The 18,576-nt window shown below is 35.5% G+C and overlaps 2 protein-coding genes across 2 annotated transcripts; one reads left to right on the forward strand and one right to left on the reverse strand.

Moving 5' to 3' along the window:
* Positions 1–289: 289 nt before the first annotated feature.
* On the forward strand, positions 290–6,693 carry LOC132548959 (beta carbonic anhydrase 1-like). Its single transcript, XM_060212864.1, has 4 exons — positions 290–550; positions 2,111–2,335; positions 2,448–2,669; positions 3,352–6,693. Exons 1-4 carry the CDS (start codon positions 449–451, stop codon positions 3,589–3,591), a joined length of 789 nt encoding a protein of 262 aa, XP_060068847.1. The 5' UTR covers positions 290–448; the 3' UTR covers positions 3,592–6,693.
* Positions 6,694–10,857: 4,164 nt separating this feature from the next.
* On the reverse strand, positions 10,858–16,302 carry LOC132548784 (phospholipid scramblase 2-like). The gene is made up of 7 exons (XM_060212681.1): positions 15,924–16,302; positions 14,999–15,070; positions 14,554–14,758; positions 13,777–13,888; positions 13,195–13,300; positions 12,349–12,407; positions 10,858–10,884 (listed from the first exon to the last, which is right to left on the reverse strand). The coding sequence occupies exons 1-7, from the start codon at positions 16,300–16,302 to the stop codon at positions 10,858–10,860; spliced, it is 960 nt and encodes a 319-aa protein (XP_060068664.1).
* Between the last annotated feature and the right edge of the window lie 2,274 nt (positions 16,303–18,576).

Here is an 18,576-nt window from a genome sequence, read left to right on the forward strand (position 1 = left end):
TTTGAACTAATATTCTTATAATTTTTCATAAAATATTAATTTCAGTCATTTTTTGGTTATTTATATCATTAAATTGTACCATATTGTACATGTATTTTAGTTTTAATACAATTGATTAAAACACTGTCTGCAATTATCTTCATGTGCCGGAAAAATAATACTGCTCAGGTTCAGAATTTATCCACCTAAATAGAATATCCGGTTGTTTGTGGACTAATGTTTAGATCTCCATGTGAGAAACTCTACTCGATTTTTTACTGTGATCAGATTTGATATGCAATTATTATAGTTTCGTAGTTTTTACATGAGTTATAATCTGACAATACATTAAAAAGACGTGTGACACAACACAGTTGCAACCGGATGCTGGGTATCCATGGGTGATGTACGCATAGTAGATTAGGTTAACTAGTTTCAGCTGTTACACCCCACGTTCCCGTAGACCAAGATGCCGGGTATAGAGAAATTACTTATGGGAATATTACGGTACAGAGTCAATACAAGATGGAAGCTTCTAGAACAATTTCAGCGCGTGAAGAACAATCCAGAGGTACGAACGACTACTGTTTGCGTTTCATAAAAGCACCTCATCCTCATCAGAGGTCACCAAGATCACGATGTTGCACAAAGTTACGAAGTTAGACCGAAATAAATATATATATATATATATACATTTACCGTTCGCTAAATTTCACTAATAAAATGAAAATATATTTCAATATTTTTTTCTGATCAAAGTCCTACTTTCCTATTTCATAAAAAAATTGGCACGTAAATGATATTCCAGTTAGTAGTTCTAGATGTTCATATACTGTACAACTTGAGATGAAGGTCTAATGTGTGGAAACCTGCATGGATGATGATTCAGCCACACGCTAGCATATTACAAATGAATCCCAGACATATTCCCTCACGATGACTGTGGCTGTTCTATATGCATTTTCCCCCAATTGTTCATTATAATACTTTAGAAGGCACATCTGCATTAATAGCAATTTTTTAGAAAACTAATTTTGTAATATATTGTTTGTTATTTTTAGCTCACCTGACCCCAAAGGTGGGAGAGTCAATCAATTTTTTAAAATCTGTCTTGTTCTTTAGAAATTGTAGGATATTGTCCCGATAAGTTCTGAAGCGTGTTTTAATGAATATAAATCAGAGTGATATAAACAGTGGATCTCGGGGCTCCCCCCTGGGGCCAGATGGGCAGAGCCGAATAGAGAAAACTATCAATTTCTTTAAAATCATTCTTGCTGTTATGTAGGAATACATGGATTCTGTCCCAATATGCTTGGGAAAAGGATCAATTTTGTATGAACAATGGGTTTTGGTCCATTGGGACCAAAGGGCCAAGGCCAAATAGTGGACACAGAGCAAATTCTGAAGAATCTTATTTATGTTGGAACTGAGGACATTTTTTGACAAGTTTAGTTCTTTACAAATAGCTGTATCTAACCCCATTTTGGAAGAGGGTTTTTATCTGTTACCGGGAAATCAATTCTTTTTAAATAATTTTCCTTTAATTAAAATAAATCAATTTCAGCAAACTAAATCAGGTGAGCGATACAGGACCTTTGGGCCTCTTGTTCATATAATAGCACCACTAATGAATTTAGGTGTTTAGTTTTGGAATACATGTATACCAAAATGCCTATAGCCAAGAAACATATTGATTTGCTACAGTGCGAAAAGTGGTTAATATATGTGTTAACATGTAAAGTATCACAATGTTCTACCTTTTATTCATATTTTGAAAATGAGGGCATGTGTACCTCAAAGAATGTATTCACACACAAAGGAATCCTTGAAAAGGGATGCAAGTCGATATTGGCGGTTTTGTACCCTCATTTAAGGGTATATGGAGTATTGATAATACTCGTATAGCCACCATGCAGTAGGGCAATGGCTGGTCATTTTATGTCGACAAACCGTTCATCAGCGGGAAGTGTTGTATATAGGGCATTTTGGCCAACTTGTGGGAAATGGAACAATCCTTATACAGCATTTTTTGAAGTAGCTCATTTTGAATTTTTTGTTGGACTGTTTTTGCTTCATTGCTTGACACTTGATATAAACTTTTATGACTTTAGCATAAATTGTGTGTTTACAGCCAACATCAGTCTTTTTCACCTGCATAGACAGTCGAGTGCTGGCTACAAAGTTTATGGACAGTCAAGTTGGTGATAACTTTGTGGTGCGTAGTGCAGGTAACCTGATTCCTCATGCTTGTAACTTCAGCTATGAGACTGCAACAACAGAAGCTGGAGCTTTAGAGCTGGGATGTATCGTGAATGGTGTTAAACATGTAGTTGTTTGTGGACACTCAGATTGTAAGGTGAGTTGTTTATCCTTGCTGCTTCTGTATCTATCAGATTAACGATTTTACTTGAAATAAGGTTTTATTATTCTGTATCTGGCTGAGTCTACAAACCACTTATTCATTTTAGGCCATGAATCTACTGTATTCAATGCGTAATGAAGTCCACATCAAAGAAGGAGGGCCATTACAACTGTGGATGAAACGACATGGCACAGCGAGTCTTGAGAAATTTAAACTGCTTACACCAGAAAATGAGTACAAAGGACCAGTACCATACCAGACAGCTCGCAAGTTTGAAGCTTACATTGATCCTGAAAACCGCTTTAATTTAGAGGATAAGTTATCACAGGTTTGTAATTAAAATAATGAGGGCACATGATATAGATACATATTGATATGATTATATATAACTTAAAACTTATACACCATTTGGTAAAAAGCACTATTAACTCACCTGATGGGCGATACAGACCCTCTAGGCCTCTTGTATGGTATGATCATTACAGTATTAATGTGACCCCTCCCCCCAACCCCCAACTGCCTATGAAACCAATTTTTACACCTATATCAATAAAGAGAATTTAGGTAAACCTGTTTGTGAAAGTGCTGTAACCTACAACAGGATCTTATCTTTATTTCTGTAATGATATCAAAGTTATGCCTTACATTTGAAAAAGATATCTGTCTGCATTACGTAAAGATTAAAGGTTCAATAAATCTGTTTCCTCTGTAAATTTAAATGTTTTACTGGTTAACTGTTTTAGGTTATGCCCTTAGCCAACGAAGTTTTGTACACTGGTAATAAGTTATTTTTCAAGCAAACATTTCTTTCTGGCTTTTTTGTGTCTCTGAGAAGCCACTATATGTATATCTTTTAATGATTGGACTTTTTTTAAAATAATATACTGGACTCGATTGGGAAAAAAAGAAAAACCGAAAATCAATTGAATGTGTACTATAGATGATGCAAGTAGCTGTTTCATAATGTTCCATGTACCTTATACCCCTATCAACTTCTGTACTCATTATAGGTAAACTGTCTGCAACAGCTACAGAACATTGCCAGTTACCCGTTCCTGAAGGACTTGATCACGCGTCAAGAGGTGAAGCTACATGCCATGTGGTTTGACATTTATACTGGTGAAGTTTTCATGTTCAGTCGTACACAGCAGAAGTTCATAGAGATTAATGACCAAAACATTAACCACCTTCTTCATGATGCCTACCGTAAAGTTGAAACCATTCCATTAGCTGAACAGAGACGAAAGTAATAACCAGCACTGCTGCTTGTTTCAGGATCAAGCTGTCATCTTAACTTGTATGTATATGACAAGCACTGATGTTTCCTGTTTATGTGAAATAAGCAAATAGATGACATACATTTGATAATGTAGATATTTATGATAATTTCTTTAATGTGTTTCTCTGAATATTATTTATTTGTTTTAAATACAATCTTGTATCATAGACTTTGAAAAGAGCTATCCATACTACTGTTACCCAATGCTATCTGGAGACAGACTAATATTCTTTCAATATCAGATTAATATTTTATATTCAGATTGGTGAGATTTGAACCCAGCACACCAGAGTCCAAACACTGTTTGAAATTAATTTCAGATATAAGGAAAAAATCTGGATCTTCGATACTTCAACATTGTATGTTACAGTAGTATTTAATATGATAATGAGAGTCTCAGTTTAAGAGTAACTTCACTTATTTTACTGGAACAGTATCCCACAGACTGATCTCTTGGTCTTAGATTAGTGTTACATCTCATTGTATCACTCAATTTTCCAAGACTTAATTTGCTAGCCTGACATATTGAATGCCAACCCTAACTAACTCAATTTCTCTATGACCTAATCAGTTGCTCCAAGAGTAAGATTTCAAACCTTAAACTTCACTTGAACAATTTTCACAGACCTACCGGTTATCCCCAGATTTAGAGCTCCCCCTTTACTTAGATGACATCCCTTATTACTATACTGGAACAATTATCCACAGAACAATTAAACTAAGCTCAGATTTAGACATCACATAATTTCACAAAGGTTTCCCCACAACAAGAAATCTCATGACTTGAGATTTGGATTATCTCCCCTTATTTCAATTAAAGAATTTCACACCGAAGAAATTTCCTTGCCTCAGATTTAGACAATCTATGGGACTTTGAATTGTTTCGGGATGATTAAACGCACCACAACAGGTCTTAGAAACATAAAAGGGAAAGCCAAAGAGCTTACAGTATCTGTTAAATAATAATATAGAACATTCTGTATTGGTAAAACGGTGTTTTAAAATGTTGTAAAGATGTCCTGGAAAATTAAAGTTCACTTACCATGTGTCATGTAGAGTAGTATTTATTGTAGGATTTTTTTTCTTGTGAGTCTAGAACACTTATTCCAAAATTTTAATGAGACCAGTTACAAAAACATATAGTGAGTTTTGAATATTTGAGTAAGTCCCAAAGGAAAAGCAGAATCCAGGACTAACAGATATTTCAGTCCCAAAAATCTCTTCAGAGTTTCTAAAAACTAGGAAGAGTCAGTCAGCTTCCTACAGACACAAGCACAGCTGACCCTTCAAACTACATCTAGCATTATCTCCAACGTCAGCCTAGGTTCCAGTCTGTGTCCACTTTAATATTCAATCTCCAAATACTTCCAACGGTTTAAGGGAAATTGGCCAGTACCTTGTTGTCTCAGTTTTAGATAACATATGTACCTCCCACAACTTCACTTGAATGATTTCTTGCAAACCTGTTGATGTGTTTTGCCTTGGATCCTATCTGACATGATTCAGATGAATTATAGACAATCTTCACTGATACCAAAGTGGCATATAGTTCAGATGGATATCTTCCTGGTATCAATAACATGTTTGATAAGTCTACCTCAAGTCTTAGAATCATTTATACATAAAAGCAATGAACAACCGACACATACAAAGTTTACTGGTAATGTGTCCAAAATCTGTGTTTTATTTTCTAAAATACTCTTGTGTTCATAGTCACACATGTATTGATAACAGTGATGCCAATCCATACTGTATTATCTGAGGTATATTATGTGGTACTGTATTAGACCCATTAAGCACCCAGGGTGTTAAAATCTACAATTGGAGGGGGACTTAATATACGAAGCACTCTTATTTGACAAAATCAGATTCATTCATATGGTGCATTTTTTCATTAAGAATGGCGGTAAAATCATTCTTGTAATGATTTGATAGCCAGTGATGTGATAGTGAGTATTCTTCTATTGTTGGGAGACTAGATTCACTTAAAACAGGTTGAAAACTTTCTCAGTTACACATGATAGTGAGTACCAAAACGGACCAGAATGTTGTGTTTACATTATGTGATGGTTTTAGAGTGTTACAATGTTAAACAATCCTAACTTATCTGCTAAATCTGACCATAATTATGATTGATATATTATCACATATACACTAACAGATAGCTGACCAAATTTTTAACCTGCAATTAAGTTTAGTTTTAGCAGATTAAATCCTTCCCACATGTTACAATGTACAACTGTTTAACAGTGGCCATTTGTAATGTACTGCCACGCTATAAAGTATTTGTACAATAACAACAGCAGCATTACAATTGTGAGGTGAATTACTGTCTTGGTCCATTGAATCTATCATGTGTTCCTTTCAAATGATTTAAGTTTTGATAAAGTATGATAGTTGGTGTTTGGTTCTCTATAAAACTGAATTATATATCCCTTTTATTATGAAGCACTATTAGTAGCTAATTTGAATAAAAAGATGATACTGGGTGTAGGATTTCAAAGTTCTGATAATTTTGCACGAGTTGAATTTGCATACACAAAAATATAACTTGGTACACATGAAAATTGCATAATGATTTGTTTATTAGTATCAAATGATATTTACACTGTAGTTGTGACTATTCCTGCACATACCTGTTTTGTGCCTGTGTAAAATGTTCATCTTTATATAAAAATAGAAACGTCTTGGGTATTTTTTCAACATCTTATCTTAATACTTTCGTGTAAACCTGATAAAATAAGCCTCTAGTTTTGAAATGTACCTGCTGATAAAAAGGAAACATGATATAACATATGCATTGTGTTAATTACAACTTAATTCTTAAGCCAAGAAAATTGATTGCAATATGTTACAGGAATATACTACTTAGTAATGTTTGATCTAGGTAGAGTTCATGTCTGTAGTTTACATCTGTAAAGTTTCAATTCTTTCAATTTATTGTTGATGCAATATACTGTATACCCAGAACTATTCTCATTAACGTTTCCAATTTAATGAAAAGTGCATGATCTGCATTCTCATCTCATAGGGGAGGTGTAAAGTTAGTGAAAACGACTGTTGGTTTGATCACAACTACTTCCACATGTTAATATTTCTGAATGAAAATTAAACTTTAAATTTTTTTAATTAAAATTGAGGTAGATCATGCAAATTCTCACAAACTACCAGTACTATTCCTCACTTTTTCTAAAATGTATTTTTCATATAGAAATATCGTGCTTTTTGAGCACAGTAAGATAGTAATCAGGTCAGCCGCTGAAAATTAGTCACTAGAACAAAAGTTATTGTTAATGAGCTAACCCTCTGTGGAACATATGTACTAGTTAATATTGATGCTAGACAATATCTTGTAACAATAACCCAGACATTGTTTTTCCCATTTTGGTGACACTGGACAATATCTTATGATAAATAACCCAGAAATATCTCTCGGTTGTGGGCAACACTTTATCTTATGATAACAATATATTTCCTTCAGTAACAATTAAAAACATTATCTTATGATAAATTAATTGTATCCTTGATATACAGTGTAGTGATTGTTACAGTAAATATTTTCTGGTTTGTATCATTGTCTTAATCAGATTGTTCTTGACATGAGTAAACAGTATTGCCTATGAATGACAATTCTTGCACCAGACACAGCCTTAGTGATGGCAAAGGTGACCAGCCAACCCCGTTTCCACCCAAAGTCATATGGTTTATCGTCAGCTTTATCTGACCTCTGATAGACTAAACAAGGCCAGGTGTTAAGTAAAACTTATTGCCAAATTTACTGACTGTATAAACATGGTAATATTTTTCAGGTTAGTTGTAAGGTAACAATGCTCATCTGCAAATATGAATACTTTATTCTGGATAATTGGCTTGCATTCAACGGAGCTGATTTATCATATATAACATGAAATATTTCAACAAATTGATATTTCCACCAGACAACATAGTTACAGGTCTCCGTGTTCCTTTCATTTTTTGCCCATGATTTAAAAAATGTGCAATTGTACATACCTTTGTTGGTTGAGCATAAAAAGTAAGAATTTTGAGATTGTTCCATCTGAACATATTCTTGTTTGAGATTCCTGTAATAGTTTTACATATCAGTTTATTACTTAAGTTAGAAAACAACTGTAATAAAGGCTGCTGTTGTGTCAACATAGATATATCAAATTTATTTTTGTATGATTATTTATATATCCAGTTTATTAAGCCGCACATTTATCATGTCTTAGTTTTAGAAATTGTAAATAGTATTTAGTTTTTAATTTATGTATACGGGTGCAATATCTACCAAGATTTGTTCCACTTTGTGGTAATTAACCTATCATTTGTGTGGCACATATATGTATATCACATTGATTGCTATCACATATTCAAGTTTTCTTTTGTTTCTGCCCGATGATTAATTTTCAAAAGGTTTCTTGTACTCTCACCAATCAGACAGTGCTTTGTTCGAGAAACATGATTTTATTTTCTTGTCAACTAGTCAGTGCTTGCAACCACTCTAATGTTCTGCTTATTTGATGAGATAAAATGATTTTCCATCACAGCTCCATGTGTTTTTGTATTTACTTACATTGCACCCTTTTTACACCACGTGGTAAGTTTGGGGTGTAGTCAATATAGCATCCAACCAAACCAAACATGGTGAAAGGAATCTTCTTGTATCAATCCTCAATTTTATTTTAGATTCAGAAATAAAATTGCACATAAATTGGCAGAGTCCTTTGGACTAATTAAACATCCGTCCGTAATGAATCTAGGAATGAAGGAGGATCTTAATCAACACTATAACAGATACCGTGGAAGATGACAGCACTTACCCATTAATAAGGGAAAGTCCACCTTTTCATGGGGAAGAGGACATGTGCGCTAAATAGATTGTTTAGTCCTCTGAACTCTCAATGCTATATTCGGTATGATAAGTGTTGGTCGCTGACATACCCACCAGTCAGTGAAGAATGTGATTGACATTTACAGAACAAATAGAAGATAGCATAGACCCAGAACCTTGAATGTTCCAGAATGATAAGCGTTTTCTGCATGTCGACGACCCCGTTAAATCTAGGTCAACCATATATATAACTAGCTATCGATAGAACAATGCAATCACAATTCATACAAAGGAAACATTGAACACAACTAATTTCATATTACACAACGTGTAGTTAATTCAATAAGAAATCGTTCCATCAAATTCATAAGATACAATTGTATATATATCGGATCTGATGATAGTCATCTGATTCATTTATCTAGTACTGATAATAAAATACATTTAAATCAGTCATCCGATTTCTTATATTGTTGTGTATAAATATATTCATATCGAATGTTATTTGGGATAGTTTTGTCTCATTTCTACAAAAATGATCAACACAGTTAATATATTTATTAGAACATTGAAAATTTATTCGCCTGGATTTTTATTACAGGAGATGTTCTCACATTGAGAACTGGAAGAAGGATGTAAAACAGTTATTGAATTTATAACAAAGTTGTCTAGATGGCTACAATACGGAAGAACATCTACTACACTGCTTTACATGTTAACAACCAAATACATTTCTATGTGGTCAACACCCTACATAACAATAAGAATCACCAGGATACAATAAATGAACATTCCTTTCTCACTTGGGTTATTTCCCCTAGCTACTATTATGTCCGTCCTCCCACACTCTGTTGCTAGGGGGCCATTGCCCACTTGTGAAGTCATGCGAACCGAGCGAACCCAGAGTTTCAGCAGTAGGTATCGTCTTTGTTGAAAAATAATTGTGTTTGAATGAAGCAATAAAAGAATTTTAATGATACCGAGATGACTATAAAATCTAAGAAATCAATACATACACATTTGATAACAGAGTCGTTGTCTCAGCAATATCAGTGTATAGCAAGATGGATAATAAAAATTGAAATTCATTGCTTTAATTATTGCCCGTGAGACCCGTCATTATCGCATTATTGCTACATTATTACAAAACAGTTTTAAAATGTTACTGAAAGTCGATGGAATAAAAAGTGAAAAATTAATAAAAAGTGAAAAATTAATAAAAAGTGAAAAATTAATAAAAAAAAAAAAAAAAGAATAATCAGTGTCACTAATTTTTATTTTTTTTTTTAATTTCGTTGAAATTTCAGAGATGGGCGTTAAATGGCAAACGCCATGATATGGAATACAGTATTGGATTGGCAGAAATATTTACAGATTTTATGTAATACACATGATACATGTAGTTGACACCTTGCCAATTAACTTGGTCCCGAACATCTAAAACGATGTTAGAGCTTTAGCATACCTTTACAACACCACATACAGATATGTATAAACATTTCTTTATAAAATGTGTTTATGCCCTCGGATCGAAAGATCTGCGCATGTTGTATTTTATGCTGTCTGTCTGTTGTCAAATTGCCCACAACTACTGCACAGTAAGAGATAGTTCTTTTGTTTGGTGTATATGTTCCTTTTTGACAAGATCTTTCAAGTGGTACCAAATTTTCTGACTACGTGACCTTGACCTCGACCTTTGACCTTCATTTGAAAATTAAAAAAAAGATACCACAATGAAGACAAAGGTGTTTCACAAAGTGTGCATGCGGTATTAATTTCCCACTTCATAATTTGGCTTCAACTGGAGGCATAGTGTTTCATAAACACATCTTTTTTTACTACCATATAACCAGATATTTTACAAATACTTTTATTTATATCATTATGTATCACAGACGTTTTTATTTGATCACATTGTACCTGACCCTTCAGAATTTTTTTCACCCTGACCGAACATTTATATATAGTTACATTCCTGGAGGTACACGTAGCGCACTTAAGGAAAGATAAGTTAACACTAATAAAATGTCAATGAATCACAAGGACATTTAAACAAGCTTCTTTGTTGGAAGTTAAAACTAATGACTCAAATCTCAAGTGACGTCATAATAGTTTATATATTACACATATAATCGATTCTTTGTTACCAACTACCTAAGTTTGTATTAAAGTCACAGTGACTATTACTATAGCGTGTATAATGTTTAACATACATACTTAAATGATACAGGATAGAAAAACAGTTGTGAATTAATTTTAACACCGTTTTATAACATTGTATTTACAATAATATACACGGTACAACCGTATCTAGGTACAAAATATCACAGTTAATTTTCATCACAGTGTATCGCACGATGTCCGTTCCTAGTCACTGTTTCTTCTCCGTCCACATGTGACATTTCAGGACATTTCAAAATACATGTAATCCTGTAAGAAAAACAATAATGACAAAGCAAGCAGGAAAAGTAATAAGGTTTAAAACCTTTAATAATACCAAGTTTAGACACGATAACGTCAGAACATAGACACGATAACGTCAGAACACAGACACGATAACGTCAGAACATAGACACGATAACGTCAGAACATAGACACGATAACGTAGAACATAGACACGATAACGTCAGAACATAGACACGATAACGTCAGAACATAGACACGATGACGTCAGAACAGAGACACGATAACGTCAGAACTTAGACACGATAACATCAGAACATAGACACGATGACGTCAGAACATAGACACGATAACGTAGAACATAGACACGATAACGTCAGAACATTGACACGATAACGTCAGAACATAGACACGATGACGTCAGAACATAGAAACGATAACGTCAGAACATAGACACGATAACGTCAGAACACAGACAAGATAACGTCAGAACATAGACACGATAACGTAGAACATAGACACGATGACGTCAGAACATAGACACGATAACGTCAGAACATAGACACGACAACGTCAGAACATAGACACGATAACGTCAGAACATAGACACGATGACGTCAGAACATAGACACGATAACGTCAGAACATAGACACAACGTCAGAACATAGACACAATAACGTCAGAACATAGATACGATGACGTCAGAACATAGACACGAGACACGATGACGTCAGAACATAGACACGATGACGTCAGAACATAGACAAGACAACGTCAGAACATAGACACGATAACGTCAGAACTTAGACACGATAACGTCAGAACATAGACACGATGACGTCAGAACATAGACACGACAACGTCAGAACATAGACATGATAACGTCAGAACATAGACACGATGACGTCAGAACATAGACACGATAACGACAGAACATAGACACAACGTCAGAACATAGACACAATAACGTCAGAAAATAGATACGATGACGTCAGAACATAGACACGAAACACGATAACGTCAGAACATAGACACGATAACGTCAGAACATAGACACGACAACGTCAGAACATAGACACGACAACGTCAGAACATAGACACGATAACGTCAGAACATAGACACGAGACACGATGACGTCAGCACATAGACACGATGACGTCAGAACATAGACACGAGACACGATGACGTCAGAACATAGACACGATGACGTCAGAACATAGACACGATGACGTCAGAACATAGACACGACGACGTCAGAACATCATCATTAAATAACCTAGGTACCCTAAGTAGAATATTTAAATACGACCGGACAGCTATGAGGGGAGGTTATCTCGTATTCAATAATACAGGTATTTGTAAAGGAACATATATAATTTCAAGAATTTAATTTCAGTATGAACTTAAAAAAATGTTAAAACAGTGATATTACTTACATAGGCGTGCATTCAGTTTTTATTCACTATAATTGTAGTATAAATGTACATACCATGAGAAAGGCCCCTCCGACTATAAGCATTTTCTCTATTGGGTCCATCTTTTCCGGAACTGAAGCAATATTTTATACATTAGTACACTCAATCCAATTTAATTTATCATCAACGTTACGAAATAACAGAAGAAAACGAAACGCACAGGTAACAATGGTTTTATGGGTTTTTATTTTTACTCCGATCAAAGCAAAAGACAATTGAAAGTTAATACTTTTAATACAACTGATTAAGTTGTGCACGTGATAACCACAGATACACGTGAGCATATATTGCAGGTTTATACCACTATACAACTCTACAAACGATATTTAGTGAAATATACATAAATGTACACATTTCGGTGTTTATTATCAAGGCAGGGGCCCTATCGAAAACCCAGTGCTCCGAAATAAAATGATATATATACATGTATGTAATTTTATAAAGGTAAAAGTCACAACGAGTACAGCTGTTAACAATGATTGTACAAAAGACACACAAGAGAATAACACATTTTTATACAAATTTAGAATTAGACACAAACAATGAATTAAACTGCATCATACAAGTGTTTTGTCAGTGATGCTAAGGGCCTAAATTTTTAAGCGTAGGAGGCGATGGAGGAAAAGTGACTGAAGGAGAAGTACAAATTTAGACGGGAGGTGCACTAGCCGCATAGTTCATCAAATTTCGCAATTTTCAATAAATCAGATAATTTTAGAACAACGTCCAGTACATATTATGATAAAAAAAAAAAACAAAAAAAAACAAGAAATCGTGAATATTTAGGGGAAAATTTGAGATGATGACTAAAAAGAAGTTTGACTAAATATAGACCGCTGCGAGCGTGCAGGAAGACTTACAGTGGATATCGAAGTACTCGTGATCCATATTGATGCCATCGTCCCTGTTGCCTTCCCACTTCTTGTTGATGTGGCCGAGAATCTCCTCGCCGGTCTTGTCAATGATCTGTAACAGGGAAACAGTCATCACGTTTGCTTTTAGTCTCTATAAAGCAGATTACTGACGGAATCGAACTAATAACACGGAGTTTCGTGAGATGCAGATTGTTGTGTGTGGATACGTATAATGATCGCTCTGATGGACTCATCGAGAAATATTTCCTGTGTTCGTTATTTTATAGCTTTTCCATATAGCTTCAGTTTTACCTCTTCTTTTACTTTAAATAAAGAGCAACATAAGCTGTGAATGTAAAAGAGTCAGTCGTATCATTTCCAATTCTGCCGAGTATTTTGTCAGTGCGACAGGAAACCGTTACGGATTTATCTAGATATAGGATTCTCATATAATCTTCTATAGAGAAAATTTAGCCGTAGTGCTGCACGAGACGAGTTGACATTCGTTTACACATTTCATTGGCTGGTAATGTGGTGATACACGCCATGATTTGAACGTTCAGAAACATGACCATATCACAGATATACCTCTAGAGTGGACTCGGCGGCACACCGACAGGAACAAGAGGGGCCCAATATCTTTGCCACTAAGGCGCCTTCGCTGTCCAGGATATCAAACTTGCTGCCACATAAACTGTACCTGTATATATCAACAATTATATCATTATAGGTTCGACATGTACAAATTACAACAGAGACCTGGGTTTAAACCAAGTCAAATTTTGATGTAGTCTTTAGTTGCATTTCAATTTTTCCTGGTAATTATATCGGTCTTGTTCCCATTTACCCAGATTTTCTTTCCTTACTTTCAACATTATTGGTCCCATTAATTCAGCTAAAGGGTCCTAAATGGTCAAAGCATTTGTACGACGCAGACTCACTTATTACTAATGTAATCATTACCGTAAGTGTAGTGACATATATAAAGAATATAAGTTAGCGTCTCTATATGATTAATGTTTATATCTACATATTTGACTTCGAGCAACGAGAATCCTTATAGAGGACGATACAGCTCTTTCATTGCTTTTAAGGCACACGTGCTATTTGAACTTTATGTTCTGAATATATTTATATGTTTTCTGTAAAGCGTGATTATACATTTTAATGGAATGTTCAACAAACTCCATTCGCATACATTGCATGTATGTTGTTCAAGACACAAGTTTTTAACACGCACTTGTCAACAAGCGAGCTTGATATTGATACTGATGTTGGCATTCCAACCCTACGATATCTATAATCATTTTAGGAGTTAATGTTAATGTCCTGTCCTCCAGCCCTCTTACTATTCTGTAGACTTACTGTTGTTTTATGGAGCCAAGCGTCCGATTGAGGCAGTCCACGACGTAGACTTTGTTGTTGCAAAACATGCAGTCGAAACAGCAGCAGCAGTCACAGCGACACGACTTCCGGTGTAAAGTAAAGACGAGGTCGTCGTTCGGTGTATAGAAGTCCAGTTTAAACTGACGCTGGGGACCACAACACCATCGACAGCAACAACTCGAAGCTGTGGAGACAGATGATGATAAATCACTAGAGATCTAGGGAAGATAGAAGTCACAACGATAGGGAAAGTGATGTAATGCGGTTGCTAATGGTATTAAGGACTAAGACAAATGCTCATAACATTGGTGAGGACCGAGGTAATAGATATATTGTTAAGGGTGCTGTTACATTGAGTTATAGTGACAAAGAAGAGAAGAACAGTGTAAGAACATGGTTGGAGAGACCCGGAGGAAATACATACCTTCAATAACGTAGAAAAGCTCGTCCTCTGCCTCGTCCCATATCTTGTAGGTATTGGAGGATCCACATCCGCCTGAAAAAGAAGGGCACATGGACAAAGTATCTAGGCCATACACACGCAACAGAATAAAGTCGGATGTTTCTGCGAATGAAAAATGTTTATAAAAACTCCAAATATCGAGATCGCCGGGTCAAGTTCATGTCCTTCATCACAGTCACTGATTCTTACGGTCAAATATCAAAGGTGTTGGTAGAAATCTTCATATAAACCTGGAATGATTCGTCGAAAACCGGTTTATCGTCTCCTTGACTCTCCCTATCTCTAGACGTTGTCTTTCACGGCGGCTGTCGTTACCTGGTGACGTTTCCTTGTCATTCCCTGGGAATATTTAGTCTTATTCTCCATGCACTCCACATAAATATTTCTTTTGTTGATAATTTATACTTGTTTGATAGATTTTAAATTTCGAAATAAAATTTCGTTAACAAGTCAGTGTTGATATAGAACATGGTATTGTATTTGTAATTAAGAACTTGAAGACACTCGTACTGTGTGTATCTGAGGCCGTTATTGTATGTGATTATTGTAATCAGTAAACAAACGTTATTTATAATCCGTCATGTCAAACGGTAACTTTTATTATCGATAATCTTATCCGTCAGACTCTTGTCCAAAACTTGTCTTTACATCTCCATTGGAAATTGATAAATCTTTTTTTGAGATAAATGATAGGTTTCACGCTCACATAGAAAATGAATTTAATTTTTGAAATTCAGTGAACACAATCCCTATTCATTACATTATTGTCCTATTATTTTTCATCTTACTATGGTACTTTTTCGGACTAGATATTACTGTACGTCTCAACAGCTCGTTTGAGGTCCTTTATTCAATAAAAGAATTAATAGTAAAAAAGTGAAAATACCTTTGAGGTCCATGTCCAGCTGTTGCCGAACATACACAAATCCTTTGTCGTTGATCCCTTCTAGTCCGGGAGGAGGGTCAAGCTTAGGATTGACGGATTTTCGGCGGAGTCGTTGTCCTACCTTCTTGGCCCTAATGAGTCTCATCATATCCATCATGGGGTCGCCGCCTCCTGCTCCACCCCCGCCCATCATCGCTCCCATCATGCCCATACCGCCGCCACCCCCGGGGGGCTGGGCAGTACCCGTGCTGGACATGGACACGATGGACTGACGAGGCTGGTTTACTACTACCCCATGCTGCATCTGCCGGTCCATCATGATGCTTGCTCGTCTGTTCTCGTTCTTAATGGCTTCCTGACGTTCGTCGTAATACTCCATGTTAGTACTCACTCTGTCACGGAGATAACTTGCTCTGGACGATTGCCAAAACGATTTCGCCTACTTTTATCTATCTGTGTAGTTTGAAGTTGAATAGAAAAAAAGTTGTTTCAATTATACAGAATGTCGTTTCTCCAACTTGTTTCCGTTGATTTCGTGTTAATATCCTATGTAATGATACTTTATAAATTTGCATAAGCACGATGTATTTCTTGAATAAATTTTGATCCTTTCCTTTTGAAGATTCAAAGACGCGGATTATTCAATTGTGCACCCACTGCATTGATGTTGCACGTATAAGATGGCCTACAGTGGACTGAAGGGTCAGGAACATACTGAGTATCTCCATGGCCACGGTCCGAGCCACACAAATATCTCGTGCGTAGAAATATGTTATTTTTGGTAGGCAAATACTGGTCGTCATAGGGGTGATGAAGGGGACTCCAAAGATTAATTTTCCGTTCGGTTTTAATGTATGTCAATTAGGAAACCTGATTTTAGCGGTATGTTCAGATATATATACTGTGTGGTTAAGTCTATATTGAATATCAAATCACAACGTAAGCAAATTGTTACTATTCAACAACGTCATAAATACTGTGTATTTACGGATCTTTAGAATGTTTTTTTTTTTTAAATATTTTTGTAGTACACGTATATAGATCCGATGGTACAAACCTTCTGTGCCTTAAAATACTGACATAACCTATCAATTTTATACAAAACATCTACAGGTATTCAGTTTCGGAGCCTTTGCGTCTTCGGTTAAGAAATATTCGGCGTCTATTGTTATCTTCACTACTAATGTAGCCATTCAGCACTGACCTTTATAAAGTAAGAATTAATCCCTACAGATATGACCCCTCCAGCCCCTCCTTCCCACGGCGTACTGGAGCGGTGCCGTTGTCAGCAGTAGCTGTCCTGTCAGTACAGAGAATGCCATATCCTCATATAAAATCGGTGCGAGTGAAACCATAACTCTGTCATTATTTAAACAATATATACGAACAACAACTCAAAAGTAAGACACGGCCTAGTATACATGTATATAGGTGTTCAATACAGTTTGGGAGCCACAGCATTTGAATCCTCATTCCTGTTGTTTTGCTATTGTTTTAATGTAGCCTCAAGTCCTGTTGTCGTCTTCATCCGTTGTCATTTTCACTTTTGTTAAACTGCGATCTCTACTCCTGTTGTTGGATTAACTGTTCTAAAATCTGGTTGTCCGTCCGTTCTTTCAATAAAACGTATACTCCGGTTGTCTTTACGTCATTTCAATGTAACGTACATTCCTGTAGTTGTCTTTCTGTTGTTTTGATGAAACCTAAATTCATGTCGTTGGCCTTCCATTCTTGTAATGTAACTTTAATCCTGTAGTTTTTCTCCTTTCTGTGATTTATGTTAATGTTATTTCAATCTACCCTCCATTACTGTTGTTGCTTCTAACCTCCATTCCTGATGTTGTTTTTTATGTTGTTTTGAGTTAACCTCCATTCCTGTTGTTGTTTTGAGTTAACCTCCATTCCTGTTGTTGTTTTGAGTAAACCTCCATTCCTGTTGTTGTTTTTATGTTGTTTTAATCTAACCTTCATTCCTGTTGTGGGTTCTCTGTTGTTTTAATCTAACCTTCATTCCTGTTGTGGGCTCTCTGTTGTTTTAATCTAACCTTCATTCCTGTTGTTGTTTTTATGTTGTTTTAATCTAACCTTCATTCCTGTTGTGGGTTCACTGTTGTTTTAATCTACCCTCCTTTTCTGTCGTTGTGTTCGTGTTGTTTTAATCTACCCTCCTTTCCTGTTGTTGTGTTCGTGTTGTTTTAATCTACCCTCAATTTCTGTGGTTGTGTTCATGTTGTTTTAATCTATCCTCCTTTTCTGTGGTTGTGTTTATGTTGTTTTAACCTCCATTCCTGTAGATGTAATTTAACCTCTGTTACTGTTGTTGTTTTCACACTGTTTAAGTATACATACTATGATAGTTCACCTCGTCAGTTTTTCCTGAAAAACTATATATGATAGGCCTTCTTCAGATATTATACATGTACGTTCCACTTAGTCTCAAGTGGTGCGAGTTCAATGTAAGTGGGAAAAGCGGACTTGCCGAACAAGTGACCATTTTGAAACTTTTAACGGGCACTTTGAATACACGTAGTTGCTTTGTTCGTGAATGTAATTGTTACACTTAAAGTAGTATTATCATAGGGCAAGTGCACATTTCAGCAATACTTCTAGCTGATGATGCAACTTTTGTATCTTCTTCATCAAAAAACTTCAA

Source organism: Ylistrum balloti, unplaced genomic scaffold (assembly GCF_031769215.1).
Source record: "Ylistrum balloti isolate Yb309-2 unplaced genomic scaffold, AGI_CSIRO_Ybal_v1 Utg369618, whole genome shotgun sequence".
NCBI classification, from domain to species: domain Eukaryota; kingdom Metazoa; phylum Mollusca; class Bivalvia; order Pectinida; family Pectinidae; genus Ylistrum; species Ylistrum balloti.